This window comes from Schistocerca americana, chromosome 8 (genome assembly GCF_021461395.2).
Source record: "Schistocerca americana isolate TAMUIC-IGC-003095 chromosome 8, iqSchAmer2.1, whole genome shotgun sequence".
Taxonomy (NCBI): Eukaryota; Metazoa; Arthropoda; class Insecta; order Orthoptera; family Acrididae; genus Schistocerca; species Schistocerca americana.
The window spans coordinates 145,529,704-145,551,428 of record NC_060126.1 but is presented as its reverse complement, the minus strand read 5'-3'; the positions used below and the strand labels follow the sequence as shown (position 1 = coordinate 145,551,428).

General features: G+C 43.4%; 1 protein-coding gene across 1 annotated transcript in view; it reads right to left on the bottom strand.

The window, feature by feature from the left end:
* Positions 1-17,406, bottom strand: part of LOC124545194 (aldo-keto reductase family 1 member B1-like) — a 72,990-nt gene extending 55,584 nt beyond the window's left edge. Inside the window, exon 1 of the mRNA XM_047124059.1 lies at positions 17,293-17,406. Within this exon, the coding sequence (XP_046980015.1) occupies positions 17,293-17,367 (75 nt within the window). The 5' untranslated portion in view covers positions 17,368-17,406. The remainder of the gene's footprint in view (positions 1-17,292) is intronic.
* Between the last annotated feature and the right edge of the window lie 4,319 nt (positions 17,407-21,725).

Below are 21,725 nucleotides of genomic sequence, written 5' to 3'. Positions count from 1 at the left end.
TCGATGTCGGTCGGTGAGGCCTGGCACGAAGTCAGCGTTCCAAATCATCTCAAAGGTGTTCTGTAGGATTCAGGTCAGGATTCTGTGCAGGCCAGTCCAATACAGGGATGTTATTGTCGTGTAACCAGTCCACCACAGGCCGTGCATTATGAACAGGTGCTGGATCCTGTTGAAAGATTCAGTCGCCATTCCAAATTGCTCTACAACAGTGGGAAGCTTAAACATCAATGTAAGCCTGTGCCGTGATAAAGCCACGCAAAACAACAAGGAGTGCAAGCCCCCTCCATGAAAAACAAGACCACACCATAACACCACCGCCTCCGAATTTTACTGTTGGCACGCTGGCAGATGACGTTCATCTGGCATTCGCTATATCCACACCTTTCCATCGGATGGTCACATGGTGTACCGTGATTGTCACTTCGCACAACGTTGTTTCACTTTTCAATCGCCCAATGTTTACGCTCCCTACACCGCCGTTTGGCATTTACCGGCGTGCTGTCCGGCTTATGAGCAGCCGCTCGACCATGAAATCTAAGTTTTCTCAACTCCCGCATAACTGCCATAGTTCTTGCAGTGAATCCTGATGCATTTGGGATTCCTATGTGATAGTCTGGATAGATGTCTGCCTATTACACATTACGACCCTCTTCAACAGTTGGCTGTCTGTGTCAGTCGAGTTCGGCCTGTACGCTTTTGTGCTGTACGTTTCCTGCATTTTTAAATTCTTATGCTTAGGTCCACCCTCTTGGATAAAATATTCTGGAGAGAAAATAACTCCCCACTCGACTCTCCAGGAAGGGACTGCTCACTGCTCAAGAGGATCTTCTCACCGGGAAAGAAAAAAAATCTGGCGTTCTACCGGTCGGAGCGTGGAACGATAGCTTCCTTACACTGGTAGACAGTCTCGAAAATTTAAAAAGAATAAAGATTTCTTGTCAGCTAAATTCACGGTTATCAACATAAACTCAAATAAATGTAGTGCAAGAGTAGGATTACTAATGAATAAGAAAACAGTAATGTGGATGAAATACTATGAGCAGTATAGTGAACGCATTTTAGCGGCCGAAATAGAGAGCTAACACCCACTGCAGTAGTATAAGTTCATAAGTCTACTAGTTCCTTAGATGATGACGAGATTGGTAGAATGTACGATAATATGGCGAAATTATTCAGATCGTTAACGAAGATGAAAATTTAATTGTTAATAAGGGGAGAAGAATTCGTTAGAGGAAGAGAGAAGGAAAAATAGTAGAAAAGCATGAACGTGCAGAAAAGAATGAAAGGGGAAGCCGCCTAGTAAAATTTTTACGATGTCACAATTTAATGATTTGGTTTAATAATCAAAAAAGACATTTATACGGTGAAAACACCTGATGACACCCGAAGGTTTCAGGTAGATTACATAACGGTAAGACAGAGATTCTGAAACCAAATATTAAACCAAAACATATTTCCAGGGAAAGATGTGGGTTCAGACCGTAACTTACTGATTATGCAGATTAAAAACCGAAGAACTTGCAAAAAGGTAAGAAATTAAGAAGACGGGGTGTGAACGAAGCGAAGGAACCAGAATTTGCAGAGAATTTCAGTTGGAAGATTAGACAATGTTTAACTGAAGCAGAAGAAATATACAATAGAGGGCCAATGGGTACATTTGAGAGATGAAACAGTGAAGGCAGCAGACGATCAAATAGGTCAGAAAGCAAGCCTTGTTAGGAATCCTTGCATGACACACGAGATCTCGAATATAATTTTCGAAAGGCGAAAATATAAAAACGAAGAGAATTAAATTGTCATGAGGGAATACAGACGCCTGAAAAATGTGACTGAATTACTTGCAAAATGGCAAAGCAGGAATTCCTCGAGGAGAAATATAAAGCTATAGAAGTATGAATGGCTCTTGGAAGGATCAGATGACAAGCCTGTCCTAAACAACAAAGGCAAAGATTGAAGTGTGGAGGGAATATATAGGAGAGCTATACAAAGGAAACAAACTTGAAGGCAACTTTATTGAATGGAAGTAGATTTAGTTTAAATTGGAGGTATGGTACTACGAGAATAATTTAACAGAACACCGAAAGACGGAACAATACAGCAGAAGTACATGACAGTCCCTCAGGATTATTTAGATCCTGGGACGGCCAGCTATGACGACTATTCCATCTAACTTGCAAGCTGAATGAGAGAGGCAAGCACTCTCAGAATTGAAGAGGAATTTAACAGTTTCAAAGAGAAGTTAGTGAGGGTGTGGATATTACAGAATCATCAGTTTAATATGTCGCGGTTCAAGAAAACTGACGCGACCTGTTTACAGATGAATGGAAACACCGGTGGAGGTCACTATCACGAAATATACGTTCGAGTTCTGGAGAATGGTAGAAACGCTGTACGCAGTATTTATCCTACAATCTATCTTAGAAGATAAGTTGAAGAAAGGCGAACCTACGTTTATAGCATTCGGCGATTTAGAGAAAGTTTTCATCAGTATTGATAAACTACACTCTTCGAAATTCTCAATATAGCAGGAATAAAATAGCGCAATTTACAACGTGTTATGTGAGACGTAGCGAACTGGTAGCGTTTCACAAACGCTCAGAATGAGCCGGCACAATGATCTGGGGCCGTAGCGCCTGGCCATATCCCAGAAGGGGGTGGTAACACGAGCGGCCAAGTTTAAAGTGGCCACATCAGTATACAGTGTTAACCCTGGAACACTAAAGGTGAAAAATGTTACATTGCTACTAAACCATCTTAAATTTTACTACTACACATGTTATTCAAAGGAAGTCATATTTTATAGGTTATGCGCTAGTTAACTACGAGTATTAGCTGAAAGTGATGCTGAAACAACAAATGATGCTTCAAAAATCTAACAAGCTACGTAAAAGTGGAAGTGCCACATACCTACCTTTCTGAAGTTCAGCCGCAAATACAGGGTGGCGTAGATAAAAGTAGCCTGTGTAAATATAGAGGAAATACAGCGAAATTACGGAACCGAAAACCTGAAATGGACTTACCGCTTACTTACAGTGGAAAATATGTTTATAGAAGATGTTGAAAGGGACTCCCCGCAACATCAATACACAGCTGTGCTCGTCTAAGCATATTCAGATACAGCCCGTTTGAAGTTCGGATATCGATAGCGTCAACTTCACGGCTGTGTTGTCTTTCAGTTTCTGTATTGTATGTGCATTTCTTTCATAGAAATAAATCACATGTTGTTAGACCCGGCAAACGTGGTGGCCATAAATCTTTGCTGACAGTTCGTTCCTCAGGTAAGACGTCATGGGCTCGTTCCAGAACACGTTAGAAACGTGGCGTGCTGCCCCATCTTGCTCGAAGAAGCAGTATTGTCTATCACATTCAGTGGGAGTTGAGCACAAAATATATCAAAAATTTCCATGTATGCAACCGTGTAGAAGGAGTAGTGTCAAAAAATATCGGTCCGATGACGCACGTTCTTGTTACACCGCACCAAACGCCGATTTTTTCATCATGGAAAGGTTGCGGACACGCAATGTTAGGGTACTCCGTTGCCCAGAACCACGTGTTCTGTGAATTCACATGGGAAACATGAAACCATGCCTCTCGCTCATGGTGTAATGGAAAGAGTCTAACAAGCCATTGATGATGTTGTTCAAAAGCCACGTGCAGTAATCTACATGTTTCTGACTGCCATCCTCCCGTAACTGCTGCACAACCGTCAAACGTTATGGCTTCAGATTAAGACTTCAATAACCGCTAGCAACTCCTCCTACTTACAGATACATGGTGGGCCAATTTACATGTAGACTTCTCTCGGCTCTGAATAATTCTTCGACGAATGTCTGCAGTAACATATGATGTGCGAACTGAAGGGATTCTTTGTCGTTTTATACTTTGCCCAGATCCGCAAGTGCGCCAATCTTTATACAAACTGTGAATTTCTCTCTTTGCTGGTAGTCCTCTATTCGAATACTTGACCCTGAAAATTTCGTGCGTTTCCTTAATCGAACCTGTATTCACATATGCTTCCACAGTTTCAGTTGTTCAAAAATGTGTGTGAAATCTTATGAGACTTAACTGCCAAGGTCATCAGTCCCTAAGCTTACACACTACTTAACCTAAATTATCCTAAGGACAAACACACACACACACCCATGCCCGAGGGAGGACTCGAACCTCCGCCGGGACCAGCCGCACAGTCCATGACTGCAGCGCCTAAGACCGCTCGGCCAATCCCGCGCGGCAAATTTCAATTCTTTTCTTCTATCAGGAAAGTCATTTTGCAGGCCGCAAAGAGAAACGACTAACTACAGTGGCGAAATAAACTGAAATTCTGACAGACGAATGTTAACAATAGATATTGTATAAAACTGTCCAACATTGTAACTGTTTATTTCAGAAGTCGGAATATAGCATTCGCATTCAAAAGGAAGGCGGGCTGCTTTTAACTGCCCTATCCTGTATTAGGGCAAGTAGTTCAAGTGATCCATTACATTGTTCTTAAAAAAGAAATGGAGAGAATAAAGAATGCAGCTTAGAAGCTGTTTTCTTGAGGAATGTCTCAAGAGGGAAACAGAGCAAGTATGTTTACTTTATCTAAACGGAATCGTTGTGTACAAGAAACAGTGGGGACAAACGGATGATTAAATAGATTCAGTAACTCATTTCTTTTGTAATACCCTTTGATTTGGTCGCAGTAACTCAACAGCAAAGGTCATACATACATATTCGAGCTGATTTAGGAATAGTACAGCACTTTAAAAATTTTCTTTTCTAAGATTATTAAGTTAAGTACAAAACAGAATTTTTGTGATTGTATTTTTTTCTAAAATTTAGATATAACGGCAGTTGTTATTTAGTTATTGTTTTATTGACATTGGTTAGCAATTCAGCACCCATGAAGCTGCTCGCACACGTTACCTTTCCACGAAAACATCAGCTACATTTTCCTGAAATGAATATTTTCTTTCAGCTGGGAGATAATCATTACATTAATTAGAGTATTTCTGTGTAGATCGACGTGTATGCAGCATAGCACATTACAGAAACACACTGATTTATATTACTCGGCAAATGTTAATTATGGAATAGTAACACTGAATGAGTTAGTCCGGCCTGTGGCAAGTTACAATTTTTTACTTTAAAGACAGCTAACAAAATAAAGGGGATAGATATTAATTCCAATCGTAGGATTTGTCGCCTTTTTCAATTTATTCGCACTTAAATAGAGATGCTACTCAATACACCTAGTGAAAATATTGACCTTACGTCCTTACGATCAACCAGCGATGTAACTATCCTCTAGACAAAGGTATCGAAAGCGAATAATCCACCAGATGTTTTTACGTATTTAATAAATCGTATATACATATTAAGAAAATCAGCGGCCACATTACAATTCATTTGTGCACATCTGACGATAGTTTCGCATGTTTTAAACATTCTAGTGTAACATACTGGATTCTATTAGTGAATAATTCTTCGGAACGATCGCATATCTGAAATGTAATCCATATGTTCCCACCTTGGTTATCAGTGTCATACAACATCGAGCCCCTTTCGGAAATGTAGCAAGATAACGGGTTAATGAAGCAAGCTATGTTTCATATGTGCTGCTTTTCCTGAACCCGAGTAGCTTCATAGAAATAATTGTTTTTTTCCTTACAAACGTCATAATGTTCAAGTTTAGAATTCCTCTAGGATCCTGCAGCATAAGGGTGTTAATGATATTATTTTGCAAGATCTACATTTTAATAAAGTTATTGCAGCCTGAATAGTTTAAGAGAAGTGGGTAAACATAATATAACATTTGCAGTGGTTGGAAAGAACTTCGAAACACTGGAGTGTCTGTTTACTGAATCGTACTTCAAGATATAGAAAAGCTAAATGTTTTTGTAACAGGTGGTAGCAACATTTAGTGACTGAATAAATTAATATAAATATAATTTCTAGAAGAATAAGACACAGTTGGCAACCTCCTATCGCGAGAAACTGCCTCAGGCTCGGAAATACCTCAATTAATTACAAAGTGTTAGACTCAACGAAGCCTCACTATGCTACTCGCGGATATTATTGGAGCGCTAATTGGCCACACTCAGAACCCATCAGCTATAAAAGGTTAACACTATTACGCCAGACGATATTGTTGGTGAAATCTGCAGTGACGTGACGCAGCTTCAGTGACAGTGAATTTCACTTATTCTTCAGCTTTCGCAGCTATTACGCTTCGTGCGAGAGCAGCAATTGGTTTGAACTTAGAATTTTCGGCACGTGCGATATTGACACCTGGCTTGCACAGAGAGGGTCGCAGTGCTGGACTTGTTTGTGAGTCATCTCGTGTAAATTTGGAAAAGTTTCGATTATTTTGTACCATGGGGGCCGCTACAGTTGTGGACTTCGAGTATTTTTATATAGTATTTCCAAACAAAGAGTGGGTTATAAATGAAGAAAAACAAGGTCTTTTAGGAGAAATGCTAAATATTTTAGCTGGTGGTATGCAGAGGAATTCGAAGAAAACATTCCATACAACATGTGTCTAATTTTTTATTTGTTGCAGCGATACAGCCATCAAAGTGTAACCAAAAAGATACTCGCACAAGGTGTTAAGCAAAGCCAAATAATTGAGTTTAAAGTATATTTTCACAAGATCCACCACCGACCTCAATGAACGTTCAAATTCTCTTGACAACACCATGTCTAGCTTTTTTGAGGTCGTCTTGGCACCACTATTCATAATACGACCGATCACTATGTCACTTGTGTTTATTTTTTCTTTGCAGACTTCTTCTTTCAGCCGTACCGGCTCCCAAAAATTAAAATGCGTTAAGTCTGGAGTTTTTGGTGGCCAAGAAACGTGACCATTTCTGCCGATCCATCTTCCTGGGAAGGTTAAGTTTAGACGATGTGTCAATTGACTACTAGAATGCGCAGGGGCCCCGTGATGCTAGAAGAACATATCCATCCCTGTAGCCAAATTAACCTCTTCCAATAAGCCTAGAAGCTGGTTTTTAAGATAATAGAGATCAGGAGGTCGTGTAAGACGAAGTGGCAAATCATCATTCCCAATAAACTGATACTCTATCATGCCGCATCACACATTTATACTTCTTGAAAATGTGTTTCCACAAAGATATGTGGGTTTTCGTCGGACAACTACTGTGAGTTACGAGTGTTATTTATACATTCACGAGTGAAAAGTGGCTTCATCAGCAAACAGAACTAATGAGATTACTTCACAATTTGGAATTAATCAACGGCAATCAACTCTTTAGAAGATGTTAACTGTAAGAGAGGGCCTGAAGGCCCTAATCTGTTCACGCCATATAAACAATGGATAAACAAATCGGCTGTAAACGATAGGGACAGCGGCTGTGTATCCCTAACGTCCGCCGTATTCTTGTAAGTGGAATACTGATACGTGTAGAAATTCTGCGTGTGTTTGTTGAAGGACTGCACTGAACAAAGTCTTATTCTCCTCCAACACACTGTTCATTTGCATTTTCTGTCAGGCAATGTATCTGAGAAAAAATTTTGTTACCACCATAAGCTGCTTTTATGAGTAACGCTTATTGATGACTATACAGGGTGAAAAGTATTTAAACCGACAAACTCTGGAAGGTTGTAGGGGACATCGAAACAAATATTTTTCCCTAATGTCATTTTTTCCTATGAGGCTTATTTAAACCGGTGGAGGCCGTATTACACTCTTCAGTTGTTAGAGGCCGTATTAATATCTTCACTTGTTAGAGGGCGTATTACGCTCTTCAGTTGTAGGCAACTGCTCTCCACCAGCGTAGTAGTGCATTGTCTCTGTTTACTAATCGAGCGATACACATGGAGTGAATACACTGATATGGTTAGTGCGTACTACGTAGCGCACCACAACGGACGAGCTGCACAGCGGGTTTATCTACAACAGTATCCTAATCGCCGTATCCCGCATCATACGACCTCTTCTGCTGTGTACCAACGTCTGCGTGAGACCGGGTCATTTAGCAGACTACCTGGCCAGGGACGCCGTCGCACGGTAAGAACGCTGCAATTTGAGGAAGCTGTCCTGCAGCATGTGGAGCGGGATCCTTCAATCAGCACTCGTGTAATTGCACGTAAAATGGGGACGAATCAGACGAATGTTATAACAGTCTTCCGAGAGCAATTGTTACGTCCATTTCACTTACAGCGTGTCCACAACCTGGAACCAGTTGATTATCCACCCAGAGCATTGCCTGAATTGCTGGAAGACGTCCCGCTCCCTACAAGACAACGCATGTGGTTCCAACATGACGGGGCGCCGTCGATTCCTGGACCGACGGTTCCCTGAATCGTGGATTGGCAGAGGTAGTCCTGTACCATGGCCTGCTGGATCCGCAGATACGTCCCCTCTGGACTTTTTTGTGTGGAGAGAGATGCGCAACCTTGTTTACGCAACCCCTGTTGCATCAGAAGAGGATCTGGTTGCCCGGATAGTAGCACCAGCAGTAACAATTCAGGATACTCCTGGTGTTTTTGCCCGTGTCAGACAGAACATGATCCGACGGTGTAACCTTTGTTTACGTGTCAAACGGCTAGTGTACGATGCGTTACATAATTTTACTGTTGCACCACAGTCGGAGAGTGTTATATCCTAGCCAGTAATGCCACCCGAGCCCGCTGCCAAAAGGTTGGCAGCATCAAAGTCCGGACGCCGTGCGCATAAGCAGCGCCAGCGAGACAGGAAATCGCCGCAAGTCTGCGCGCGCCACCGCTGACTTCTGGGTTCTTAAGCGCTGGAGTCGCGAGCGCTAGGACAGTTCTGTATTCGCCGCTCAGTTGTATACTCGCCACCGAATTGTGTACTTGCTAGTCAGTTGTGTGTTCATCGCAGCAGAGTTGTTGTTTGTCGTCAGCCGACGCTGACCTAGCCGCTCCGACTCGAACTAGACAGATTTCTGTAGACACGGAGTTCCCTACTGTGTTTCTGTATCTTCGTTAATAAAGATAAGTACCGACTTTTATTTAATCAGAGTGTTTGGGGTTTCATCTTTCCGTTCACTGTTCCAGCGGACCGGTCGGCCCGCTATTAAAAGTGTGGCGGTGACTTCGTAAGCCGTTTCTACAGCGAATTGCTTGTCGCTACGAACACCGCCACAAAAGAGAGGACGCAGGTCTGTCCTGCATTTTTGAAAATCTACTGTAATTGAAATTGGGTTGCGTTAATGTGTTGTCTCTTGGTCATAAAAAAATGGAAAAGTGTTTCCTGGTTTGATTAATTTGCTGCCAGAGAAATCTTCCTCTACCGGTTTAAACACTCCTCATAGGAAAAAATGACATTAGGGAAAAGTATTTGTTTTGATGTCCCCTACTACCTCCCGGAGTTTGTCGGCTTAAACACTTTTCACTCTGTATAGTTTGTACAGGGACCCCGTCATGTTGGAAGAACAAGCCAAAGCCTAGGACCTCACTGTCGAGATACAGTCACGTTCAGAAAAAACAGAATATATTGAACGACTACAGATAGGACGTTCATATTCACAGGACATGTATATCAGTATGTTCTGCAGGAATGCTCAGCATTTCAGTCACCTCGGCTCGGCAAGTGTCATCTTGGCAAGTAAGCACAGGGTCCCGCATGGGCCATGATAGCTTGTTCCATACGTGATGGCATCGACGCACATAATGCGCGAAAGGCGTCCTGTGCTACATTCATCTATGCAGCATTCACCTGGTACCAGAGTTCATCTGTGGTGATTGATATTGGGTCACAGTGCTGCACCTATCTTTTCACTATATCCTCACACATTTCCGATTGACGAAAAGTCTGCTGACTTGACGGGCCATGGAAAAAGGCTGACATCATGTGACACCAAGAAGGCACATGTTGTGCAGCAACATGTGGTCATGCATTGTCTTGCTGACAAATAGCGTCTGGGGTGTGTGCAGAAAGGGTATGGCTGCGGGTCGCACGATGTGATTCACGTAGGTTGCACTGGTCATTGTGATTGTACCCAATAGTATTCCTCACCATAAGGCCTTGAGTTGGCGCTATAAGTCTTGTGCGAACGCAGCCACTGTGATGTCACCAGAGACATATATGGGGGGCCGCCCGCATTGCCACCCGCGCCGCCCCCGCCAGTCAGCCCGCACACTATTCGTTCGTTTCGTTCATCAGTCGACTCGACTGAATCGAGTTATCGAGTGGTTGTGCTTTCCTATGTCCGCGTCCGTGTCATCGTATTAAATAAAACTTTCTTAAACTTTGCATGTGACTTGATTAATTATCAAAGTAAAGGTAGCTCAAGATATCTTTAGCGCACCCTCCTTGAGGTTTATCTGTATCCACCACTGGATGTCACTCCCCCTTTCTGAGGCGAACCAACATGCGGCCATCATTTTCAAACAGAACGTGAGTTTGTCCGAAAACACTACCTGATACGATTCCTACCCCAGTGACGGTGCACCATACACCACTGCCGTCTAGCGTGTTCCTCACATTCGTCAAAGGTAAGCGTAGAAGCGGACGACGCGCACGTAACCCGTGCCGTAATAAACGGCTAGTGTACCATGTGTTACATAATTTTACTGTTGCACCAGAGCCGAAGAGGACGGAGGTCTGTCCTGCATTGCCATTTGGATGAGGTGTCGATCTTCTCGGGGGAAGGGGGTGGTCTGGATCGTGCGACCTCACCCATCTCGTCATGCTCTATGGCCTTCCGTAAGCCATTCTGCACTCAGTCATTATACTGCGAATCACTTCGTCCCACACGAGCAACAATTTCCCGGATGGATGCATCACATTCTCTCGAGCCAATAATGTGCCCTCTTTCAAACTAAACTGATCTGACGGTACGGTTCGTGCATACGTCTGCAAGGCGTCCTCACTACTGCTTAAGTCACACTGATCCATTACCTTCGGTTTAAAGCGACGACGAGAGCCCCCGGTATGTTTTACCAGCAGGTGGTGTTGCGCCGTGATGTCGATGTTGACCTTGAACTCGCCGCCCGACATGGTTCAAATGCTAATCATTTCTGCAGAACATGCTAATGTACATGACCTATGAATATGAACATCCTATCTCGAGTTGTTCAAGGTGTTCTGTTTTTTCTGAACATAGGTGTAGTAGAGATAAGGGCCATGAAAGGCAATGTGACAACTTAAACATGCCCAACTGATAGTCGACGTAAACAATAATAAAAACTTCTTGGTTGGATAGATTAAAACTCTCCTCCCGCACAGGCCATGAGGGTCCGAAGGTACCGACTGGCCGCCGTGTCATCCTCTGCCTACAGGCGTCATTGGATGCGGATATGGAGGGGCATGTGGTCAGCACACCGCTCTCCCGGCCGTATGTCAGTTTCCGAGACCGGAGCCGCTTCTTCTCAATCAAGTAGCTCCTCAGTTTGACTCGCAAGGGCTGAGTGCACCCCGCTTGCCAACAGCGCTCGGCAGACAGGGTCACCCATCCAAGTGCTAGCCCAGCCCGACAGCGCTTAACTTCGGTGATCTGACGGCAACCGGTGTTACCACTGCGGCAAGACCGTTAGCCCCAGGATACATTAAGTAACCAATAAAATGGGATACATGTTATATGGAATGTTTTACTCGAATTGGTCTATACTGCCAGATACTAAAATAGTTACTACACCTCCTGAGACACCCTGTATATTGTGGTGATAGTGTCACCACTGAGTAGCAAACACAAAACGCATTTGAATTACACAAAATAGTGGAGTACCTTATGATGGGAACTTCTGAGTGCTCCTTTGCTCTTGCATAAGTTAAAAGGAGCGACAAGCCTGCACAATTGGCGAGTGACATGGTAATCGATGCTAGGGATGGCGGTTATCGCTGAAACAATCGGTTTTCGGTTATATCTTTTTTTATCCCACTTTAATCAGACTGTCAAAACCGCTCAAAATAACCTGTTTCTGAAATAACCGATTCTCGGTTTTTTATTGCTGTTATTTCCAGTAATAAACTTAGACTTCGAACAAAGATTGAAAAAATTCTGTCGGTGAAGGAGTAGGAGATCTCGATCGATAGCAGTTTGCGGATGTGGCAGAAATTGGCCTCATTGTCTCCAGCGAAGATGGCGAAATTGAAGGAACAGGCATGGCGACGGCGTGAGCGAAAGTTCAAACGTTGATGACTTCCCTGTATCGTCAGTTCTGGATTATATCAATTTTTCACCCTGAACCAACCACAAAATCAACAGATCAGTTATTATCCCAAGTTTATAGCGCATCAATAAAATGATAGATGTAACAACCAAATTTAAATTCTTTGCCAAGGAACATTGTTAATGATTTCTCCTTCCATTACGTCGCAAGCTCGCTTTACCACCTCCCTTTCTTCATCTTTTAAAGCAAATGGATCACTGTGCTTCATTGATACCGTACTTTGTAAAATACTGCCAAAGTATGGAGGTGCCATTATGCAGTATACCGATGTTAGAGAGCCGCGCAGGATAGCCACGCGGTATAGGGCGCCTTGTCACGGTTCGTGCGGCTTCCCCCTCCCCCCCCCCCTCCCCCCGTCCCCCCACGGAATTAAAAAAAACGGAAATTTTGCAAATAAACATAACTCGTTTTTAGAAAAAGTTTTATTTAAAACCAAACATTTTAGCACTGCTGCTATGTAGATTGATATGCCTGTATGATTTTTTTTTTTTTTTTTTACCTGGTTGTTGTTGTTGTTTCGTTGTGGTATTCAGTCCAGAGAATGGTTTGATTCAGCTCTCCATACTACTTTATCCTTTGCAAGCTTCTTCATCTCCTAGTACCTACTGCAACCTACATCCTTCTGAATCTACTTAGTGTATTCATCTCTTGGTCTCCCTCCACGATTTTTACCCTCCACGCTGGCCTCCAGTACTGAACTGGTGATCCCTTGACGCCTCAGAACGTGTCCTACCAACCGATCCCTTCTTACAGCCAAGTTGTGCAACACATTCAAGCCTGCAGGTTGCGCTGCTGTATCTGACCACGAACGGCACCCTTGCAGTGTCCTCAATACGTTGCAAGTGTCAGCCGTGGTCAGAAAAGTGTTCTGTATAGTTACGAGTGCATTATGTCGGGGCTAAGTGAATATGAACGTGGGTGAATTGTTGATGCTCGTATAATGGGTGCTTCCGTAAACAGCAGACCCAGAGTGATTTTTCAACAGACACCGTATTGAAGATTCACATCGTATACAGGGAAAGCGGAAAAAATCAACCGCTCGGGCGAAAGTGTGTGTTGAGTGATCGTGACGGAAGATCATTGAAGAGTACTGTGACGTAAAATCAGAGGACGACAGCAGCAAAAGTCATTATACACACATCAAGAAATGTTTTGCATCACCCCGGTTCCAAGAACTCCTGAAGATAGACACGGTCCCTTTGACTGTTCTGAGATGTCAGTAAACCCGCCCAAAGATATAAACAACCATACATGAGCAGAGCCTATTAGACGGAGGTGGTCGGACAGTCCATCAGTTCCCGTCATTCCACCAGGAAGGAGGTACACGGCTAGTGTTGTCTGTACTTCAACCGTGCCTAGAAGGTCGATACCACGGTTCGATCGCGTCCGCATTGTTACTTTGTGCCAGGAAGGGCTCTCAACAAGGGAAGTATCCAGGCGCCTCGGAGTGATCAAGGCGATGTTGTTCGGACATGGAGGAGATACAGAGAGAAAGGAACTGTCAACGACCTGCCTCGCTCAGGCCACCCAAGGGCTACTACTCCATTGGATGACCGCTACCTACGGATTATGGATCGGAGGAACAATGACAGCAACGCCACCATGTTGAATAATGCTTAACGTGCAGCCGCAGGACGTCGTGTTACGACTCAAACTGTGTGCAATAGGCTGCATGATGCGCAACTTCACCCCCGACGTCCACGGCGAGTTCCATCTTTGCAACCACGACACCGTGCAGCGCGGTACGGATGGGCTCAACAACATGCCGAATGGACCGCTCAGGATTGTCATCACGTTCTCTTCACCGATGAGTGTCGCATATACCTTCTACCAGACAATCGTCGGAGACGTGGTTGGAGGCAACCCGATCAGGTAGAGGTTCCTTGATGTTTTGTGGTGGCATTATGTGGGGCCGACGTACGCCGCTGGTGGTCATGGAAGGTGCTGTAAAGGCTGTATGATACGTGAATGCCGTCCTCCGACCGATAGTGCAACCATATCGGTAGCATATTGGTGGGCATTCGTCTTTATAGACGACAATTCGCGCCTCCACCGTGCACATCTTGTGAATTACTTCCTTCAGGATAGACTAATGACATCGCTCGACAAGAGTGGCCAGCATGTTCTCCAGACATGAACCCTATCGAAAATACCTGGGATAGATTTAAAAGGTCTGTATATGGACGATGCGGCACACCAACCACTCTGCGAGATCTACGCTGAATCGCCGGTGAGGAGTGGGACAATCTGGACCAACAGTGCTTGATGAACTTGTGCATAGTATGCCACGGCGAATACAGGCAACCATCAATGCAAGAGGAAGTGCTACTGGATATTAGAGGTAGCGGTGTGTACAGCAATCTGGATCACCACCTCTGAAGGTCTCGCTGTGTGGTGGTACAACATGCAATGTGTGGTTTTGAAGAGCAATAAAAAGGGCGAAAATGATGTTTATGTTGATCTCTATTCCAATTTTCTGTACAGGTTCAGGAACTGTCGGAACCGAGGTGATGCTAAACTTTTTTTCTTTTTATGTGTGTAGAAGGTCGTCCCAAGCCTACGATTCAGACTGCTTGCTGCTAATAGTGAAACATGGCGAGGATTGTTGATGATTTGGGCGTCCATATCGTGATATTCCATAGACCCCACGTTTACTATACAAGGGCGCAGTACTGCCAAGGATTACGCGACCATTTTGACTGATCACGTCCGTCCTATGGTACAGTGTTAGTTCAGCAACTGTGACGCTTGTTCCAAGACGACGGGCCCCCTGTTTACACAACTCACATCGTCCAGACGTGATTTTGTGAGGATGAATGTGACTTGTCGAATCTCCCCTGGCCACTATAGTCACCATATCTCAATATTATTGAGCGTTTGTGGTCTGCCTTGGAGAGATGGGTGCTTGATTGCTATCCACCTCCATAAATGTTACCTGAATGTACCACTATTTTGCAGCAAGAATGGTACAAAATTCCCTCGAAAACTATACAGGTGCTGTATTTATACCGGGTGATCAAAAAGTCAGTATAAATTTTAAAACTTAATAAACCACGGAATAATGTAGATAGAGAGGTAAAAATTGACACACATGCTTGGAATGACATGGGGTTTTATTAGAACCAAAAAAAACCAAAGTTCACTAAATGTCCGACAGATGGCGCTGGACAGCAAAACTTCAGTGACTGCGCATGACAATCGTGTATAAAAGGAGCTGTAATGAGAGAGAGAATCAGATGCGCCAGCAGTTGCAGCATGTTGACGTTACCTGGAAAGGCGCTTTTAGTGAAGCTGTGTTATCAGAATGGGGAATGTGCTAGTTCAGCGTTACGATCCTATCGCCATAGGAAGGGCATTCGAACGGGTAAAGGTCCGTTGACAAATGCAGCTGTGGCGAGAATGATTTAGAAGTTCGAAGCCACGAGTTGTTTAGACGATAGACCCCTTAGTGACCGACAGAGCACAAGGCGTAATGCTGCTGAGACAGCTCAGGAAGAAATGGAGACTGTAGTGGGTTCGTCTATTCACGGGGAAATCAGCGCTCGTGCAGTCGCACGTCGCGCCGGCAAACACTACTGTTTGGTTGGCACTGAGGCGTACCCTCCGATGCTATCCGTACAAAATCCATCGGCATCATCAACTGTTACCTGGCAATTTAGTGAAGCGGAGGGCATTTGCGGTGTGCGCGTTTCAAAAGATGGCGGAAGATGACGATTGGTGGAGTAAGGTGTTGTGGACCGACGAAGCTCAGTTTCTCGCTCAGAGGGTCTGTCAACGCCCACAACTGCAGAATTTGGGTTACCGAAAATCCTAGAACTGTCGCGGAAACTCCATTGCACGACGAGAAAGTCACGGTATGGGTTGGATTTACCACATCTACAATTATCGGGCCTTTTTTCTTCGAGGAAATGCGTGATTCTGGTTTTGTAACTGCTACCGTGACGGGTGAGAGGTACGCCGATATGTTACAGAATCGCATCATCGCCAGTCTGGCTGATAAACACCTGCTGGAACGTACGATGTTTATGCAGGATGGCGCTCCACCCCATATTGCTAGACAGATCTCTTGCGCGCGTCGTTTGGTGAGGATCGTGTGCTCAGCCGCCACTTTCGTCTTGCTTGGCCTCCCAGGTCCCCAGACCTCAGTCCGTGCGATTATTGGCTTTGGGGTTACCTGAAGTCGCAAGTGTATCGCGATCGACCGACATCTCTAGGGATGCTGAAAGACAACATCCGACACCAATGCCTCACCATAACTCCGGACATGCTTTACAGTGCTGTTCACAACATTATTCCTCGACTACAGCTATTGTTGAGGAATGATGGTGGACATATTGAGCATTTCCTGTAAAGAACATCATCTTGGCTTTGTCTTACTTCGTTATGCTAATTATTGCTATTCTGATCAGATGAAGCGCCATCTGTCGGACACTTTTTGAACTTTTGTATTTTTTTGGTTCTAATAAAACCCCATGTCATCCCAAGCATGTGCGTCAATTCGTACCTCTCTATCTACATTATTCCATTATTTATTCAGTTTTCAAATTTATACTGGCTTTTTTATCACCCGGTACATTCAGAGACGACTGAACCCTGTTTTGAATGCATACTGTTTCCAACACAGTACTTGGCACGGTCTTTTGTTGTGTTTTTGGTTTATACGTATTGTTGTACAACGCCTACACCTGCTGCTAACAATACCTCACGGTTCGTGAGTTCACTGGTAGAACCGGCAAAGCACAGAAACCTGAGTCAGACAAGACAGAAAACGAAAGACCCTACAAAGAGAAAATATGTCAGAACGACATAGCCGAAACGACTGAAAGAAATAGTGTTGCCCAGTTACACACTCGAATAGCCGTAGCCTGCAGTCATGTTATGTTCAATTTCATATCGTATGAACTGTAGGTTCAAATGGCTCTGAGCACTATGGGAGTTAACATCTGAGGTCATCAGTTCCCTAGAACTTAGAACTACTTAAACCTAACTAACCTAAGGACATCACACACATACATGCCCGAGGTAGGATTCGAACTGCGACCGTAGGCTAACGTTGTTGCTGTGGGCAGTTTGTTCCTGCTATGGTCCCTAAATAATTTGATTGACACTTCTAAATCTTTCAGAGAGTGCTCCTTTTTAAATGTTTACCTGCCAGGTGCCGAGTCCGAAACCCGGCATGCTCCTCCCGTTGTTGAGCTTCACAGTAGGTGCGAACGAAGGCATGGCTGTGGAGAGGCGGAAGACGTGTGACTGACAGAGCAGTTGCTGGCAGGTGCCAAACGGTGCGCTAATATAGACTAATACAGCGTGGCGTTGCACAAGCGATGCTTCGATCACAGCAGATTACGAGCGCGAGAAGGGGACGGGGAAGCTATGAGATAGGAACAGACAGATAACATCACCGGCTTCGAGCACGCGCTGAGCGGAAGGACAAGTTTATTTTTGCCTAATCACTCCATCGATATTCCCCGCCTTTCACGATGACAATTCAAAAAGCGAGACTCTCTCTCATACTACGAGGGACGTCCAGAAATGATTTATTTTCAGTTTTCTTGTTTCACAAGTACCTCTCAAACTACGGGTACGTCCTCGCGTAGGACGATGAACTGATTCTGGTACATCACGCAGACGCTATAATGCAGATGTGAGCACTGTATATAGTGAAAGGACAGGAGAGAAGACAATGTACTAGATCAGTAGTCATCAAACTGCTCCCTGAATCATGTACTCGTGCGGCCCGCTGTTCACAGCAGTATTTTTTGATACAGTAATGTGCATCTAGCAACTAACAGCCGAAACCAAAATCGTGAACTAACGTTAAGAGCTTCTTAATAGTGAAGTTTTTCTCCTCAGTAACAAATATATTTACAGAGGTAGTAGTATTACAAGATGTATTGAATTTTAATTGACATACGTCAATTCGGGCATGAGCTAATAAAAGTTGTTGGTGTATCTCAGAGACATGGGGGTAAGTAGAGCGGCCACTGGGGGGATAGAACAATGATTCCCAAAATGAGGATAGTTACTTCCTGAGAGGTAAAACAAAAATTTCTGAGAGATACAACAGAAGTGTTCAATTCAGTTTCGGTCATGAAACTGAATTACCTTTAAAAGTTATTTATGTTATCTCTAATTCGTGAGACTTGAATACTGATTACATAAGTTACCAAAAATACATTTTTAAATACTAACATTAAGGTGTGTCACAATGTGATGGAGATTACAGCTTGTGAAACGAATTTATGAACAAAATTTTTCTCACAGAGTCTATCCTCTTAGATATATACTTCATACCATTCATCTACGACAGTAAAATGGGGACTTATACATCACATATACTTAAATATCTAATTAAAATGGCTTTTCTGCGTTGTAGACTGTTCCCATAATAGACTAGAAACTGCTTCATTATTCACTCCGCAACAATAAACGAACTAATTGGCAGCACAACACAACAGTAGCTACATAATGGCTACTCCACTGGTGTAGGGCCTACAAAATATATAATAATAATAATAATAATAATAATTATTATTATTATTATTATTATTATTATTAGCGGCAGTCTACAGACACAAAGCATTCACAGCCTGAAGTTGTCGAAATTTCTGCCAATTCAGAAGTAAGGAGTCGACCAATCAAGTGATTTTCCAGCAACAAGTTTAGTGTCTGCATTTCAATTTGACTGATTTTAAATGAGGGAGAAGTAATGGACAGCAAGCATTCTTTTATAACAAGTGTCTACCCTCAATGTGCGTAGTTAGCTTTCTTTACCGAGACGGAGTTGTAGGTAGCAATCTCGGTTCATTGACATTTGCTTCATCGTTCTATAAAAAATGCGGTGTTAGAAATACGAAGTACCTATTGTTTCAGTGTCTCATTAATTCATGGTTTAATGAAGCATCTACAAACACTAAGTATCATTTATCTTTTTTCATTTACAAAGGGAACTGTTCAAAAGAAGATTAGTTAGGTGCTTATGTTTGATGGTTGTGTTGGTGATGGTATGGTGGGCAGGGGGGAGGGGGGTACGGGGGAAGGTGGTACTAAAAATGGTTCAAATGGCTGTGAGCACTATGCACTATGGGACTTAACATCTGAGGTCAACAGTCCCCTAGACTTTAAACTATTTAAACCTAACTATCCTAAGGACATCACACACATCCATGCCCGAGGCAGGATTCAAACCTGCGACCGTAGCAGCAGCGCGGTTCCGGACTGAAGCGCCTAGAACTGCTCGGCCACAACGGCCGGCTGAAGGTGGTATTGGCTAATATCAGATTTCACTAAGGGATAATGGTCTCAGAAGGACTGCGAAGCACTGCACTAGAGGATATAAGAGGGGAAATGTTTCGTTGTTTGTCTTCCAGCACTGACAACTCTCGGGCATGGGCTACATGTGCCAATCAGAAACTACGACATAAATTTTGACACAGAAGTAATAATGATTTATGAGTGCACATTATGGAGACGATCATCTTCAAATGCGGTACATATTTTTAGTCAGGAGTATGGAAACTGAATTAAGGTTGTTGTGAGACAATGCAACGGGTAAAAGAAAAATGACTTTCCTGTTGCGTAATGCATTTAAATATTAGCACAATTAATGTTGCTAATCAATTAATAATATGACAACACAGATAACACCACACTTCGTCAGGCAATTACAGTGTCTGAACTTCGCGGTTGTTAAGGGTGAGAGCAATCTGAAACAGTGAACAGTTGACACGAAGTGTCAGTGTTTGTGGTGCCGGGAGCCAACTTACTGCGCCCTTACTGTAGCTTATACGTTAGGGGCTCATAACATTTTCGTTTACATAGGCTGCCAATTAACATATGCGGTACATATGCGGCGCTAGGTGTTGCCTCACAAAGTCAGTATTGGCTCCTGAGCAAAAACGTTTGACGACCACTGGTCTAGATGGAAGGCATGTGTCATGGATAAAGATGGACGGCTTTGCTTCTGCGGAAGGAAGGAATCAAAACAACAAATTTTCATAAACGTTTAACTGCAGCGTGTGATCAACAAACTCTTCCACAAAAGGGCTGGAACTGGATCGCTGAGTTCACTAGCGAAAGAAAATCTACAAGTTAGAATGTGAGAACTGGTCGTTCATCTTTGTCGTGACCTCCAGGGAACATTGAGATTGCGTCTCAATTGATTATGACTGTTAGACTTGTAACCTGTGATGAACTGGAATGGCAGACAGGTCTCAACCGCTCAATCCAGCACTCCATTATGCGTAACAATTTTGACAAGAAAAAGGCGTGTGCATAACGGGTTCCAAGGGACTTGATACAGGGCCAGAAGGAGAACGGAGTTGAAGTCTGCTGTGCATTACTGGAAATGAAGAATGAAGAGCCAGATTTTTTTTGGATAAGCTGGTGACGGTGACGAATCATGGTGTTACTACGATAAATCCGAGAAGAGAGACGAATCCGTGCAATGGAAGGATCCTGGCAGACCCCGACCCAAGAAATATCGTGGTGCTCCTTCCGCGGGTAAGCGATGATCTCCGTCTTTTGGCACACTTGTGGCATAGTTCTAATGGACTAGCTCCCACAAGGAACAACTACGCATCAATGGTAGGGAGTACCGTCACACCCTACACGACTTAGACTCAGGACTCAGCAAAGGCGACAGGGTAAGTAGTTGAAATGAATGCTTTCCAGCACGACAATGTGCGGACGAGCACCAGCAATGCGACGGCTGCAAAGTTGACATCACTAGTGTTCATTGTTGAACCACACCCACCACATCCACCGGATGTCGCTCCATCTGACTATGCTTTATCCGTTATATGAAGTACATGCTGCGAGGTAAGAGGTTCGGCAACAACAAAGAATACGGTATTTGACTGTTTTCTGAAAATCGTCTTAAATACTTAATTATGTCGTTTTATGCTCATAACATGCCTTTTTTCTTCATTAACAACAGTATTTAAAAAAACGGAAATGAAGTTCAAATAATTTGGAACGTTGCTAAAACGCTCCATTTGAGTCACGTGATGCCTGTGACATCCCCGGCTAGCATGCTGCTCCTATTGCCGCAAAGGTTCTTCACAGTGATGTCTTGTTATGGAATTTACATTTCGGAAAACGTGCTAAAATGGTGTGTACTACCACATTATACAAATACATCTATAAAAACTCTTGCAAAATTGTTTTGATAGTTCCAAAGAATCGGAAGATGCAGAAAGTAGTTGCCACTCACTCTTAGAGATCCAGATGAGATAGTGGTTACGGCGTGTTTTCATTTTTCTGAGGCTCATCTTGATGTAAATAAACACTCAATACGAACAAGTTGTTCCTTGTAGCATAATAGGTAGCGTTCTGGGCTTGCGATACAGTTCTTACTAGGTTGATTCTCATTCGCAGCATCATTTTTCTAGTACTACTACTGTCTTCGTGAGTTTATATTATTCGTATTACAGTTACGTAAGAACTTTAAAATCTATATCATATTACGTTTTAAAATCTATTTTCATTTATTAATTTCATTTTACACGTCATCAATTTGAGATGAACCAGAAGGATGGTTTACGAAACTGTGTTTCGTGCCTGATGTAGCACTTTTTTTG